At 34.7% G+C, this 1551-nt stretch overlaps 1 protein-coding gene across 1 annotated transcript in view; it reads right to left on the bottom strand.

The window, feature by feature from the left end:
• The window catches only part of CTR9 (CTR9, Paf1/RNA polymerase II complex component), a gene marked incomplete at its 5' end in the record, with an annotated part of 21001 nt that overhangs the window by 12581 nt on the left and 6869 nt on the right, over positions 1–1551 (bottom strand). The window contains 3 exons of the mRNA XM_008587025.1: positions 461–609; positions 789–876; positions 965–1150. Of these exons, the coding sequence (XP_008585247.1) occupies positions 461–609; positions 789–876; positions 965–1150 (423 nt within the window). The remainder of the gene's footprint in view (positions 1–460; positions 610–788; positions 877–964; positions 1151–1551) is intronic.

Raw genomic sequence — 1551 nt, 5'->3', positions numbered from 1 at the left:
CAATCATGAAACCTTATCCCCATGGAGTTTTTCTTTTTCTAAAAAGTCATTTAACCTTTCTAAAACTCAGCTTAGTTTCAGAAACTGAACAAACGAATATTAAATCCTACTATTTACTAGGTACTTACTAATATGCTAGGTGTGTTAGTGCCAAGTACTTTTCGTACTGGATCCTCATAAAATTCTACGAGGTTAAGGTACAATTATCTCCATTTTATACATAAGGAAACTGTTTCAGAGAGGATGTCCTTTGCCCAAGGTGTGCAATTAGTGGTAGAACCAGGACTAATATCTCTGGACACCAAATCCTGGTCTTAACCCTATATAATTATAAACCTCTGAATAGACAGAGTATCACAAGAGATAATATGCAGCTCCATGACAGGGCCAGAATGGTTAAGGAAAACATCTGCTCAAGAATTAACATAATATAAAAATATCTCAAAAGATAAGACATTACCATCTGAACAGCGCTTATATACTGCTTTTGCTCCACATAGATGTGTGCTAAATTCAACCAAACATCGCTGATATCTGCTGTTGCTTCTCTTACTTGGGCAAAAACATCACGAGCTTCACGGAAATATCCTTTGTGGGCCAAAACAGCTCCTAAGGTTATAAGAAGATTCATTTTTAAGAATTTTCTAATCGTAGCCAGAAAAACAACTAAAAGTCCTATTTTAAAACAACTACATTTATTACACTTAAAGAAAAATTCTGCTCTACAAACATTCCTCTGAAAGCATTCATTTTACAAATCATTATGGATACTCAGGTCTTATAATCACCTATGCCATTAGCAGCATACAGATTCTTTGCATCATTTCTGAGTACTTGTTTGTAGATGGCCAGAGCACGATCTTGATGACGCTTTTCCTATTAAAAAAAACCAAATGCTATTAAAAAATTTTCAAGCCAAAAATGAAGAGAATCAGTTTTGTTTAAAAAGACAAAATAAGGTTACCTTTTCCCGGTCTCGAGTGGGCTGATGCAAAGTTTGGAGCCACACGTTGCCAAGGGCTAGCATAGAATAAGTGTCACTTTGTGTGGATGGTTGTTTTAATATCCTCTCAAATTTCTTCTGGCCTGGACCCCATTCTTGTTTTGCCAAATGAAGATTACCAATCAAAGACCAAGCATCTGGATGATCCTGAAACACATACACGTAAAGAAGTAAAATCTATAATGCAGATTGAGAAAGATCAATCATTTTTCCACAACAGCTGGTTACTGAAGAGGTTTACAAGTTACATTACAACAGTGGTTTTCAAACTGAGACTTCAGACCCATTAGCAAGTTGTAAAATCAATTTAGTGTATAGTTATCAGCGTAAGAAATGCTATATAATGGAATAAAGTAAAAATATCGGTGTACTGTCCATTGGCAAGAGTAAATAACTATTTGTGTAACTTTTATTTTAGTTGTTTGTATACACACATATATGTGTGTTCTAGGCTATGATGTGAAATCTATTTCTTATTGTGGGCCATAATCACAAAGTTAAGACAACCTCTATGGTTCCATTCAAAATACTAAGAAACTATGATTCTA

This window comes from Galeopterus variegatus, unplaced genomic scaffold (assembly GCF_000696425.1).
Source record: "Galeopterus variegatus unplaced genomic scaffold, G_variegatus-3.0.2 Scaffold4221, whole genome shotgun sequence".
In the NCBI taxonomy this organism is placed as follows: Eukaryota; Metazoa; Chordata; class Mammalia; order Dermoptera; family Cynocephalidae; genus Galeopterus; species Galeopterus variegatus.
The sequence above is the reverse complement of the archived record's forward strand: the minus strand, read 5'-3'. Positions and strand labels throughout refer to the sequence as shown.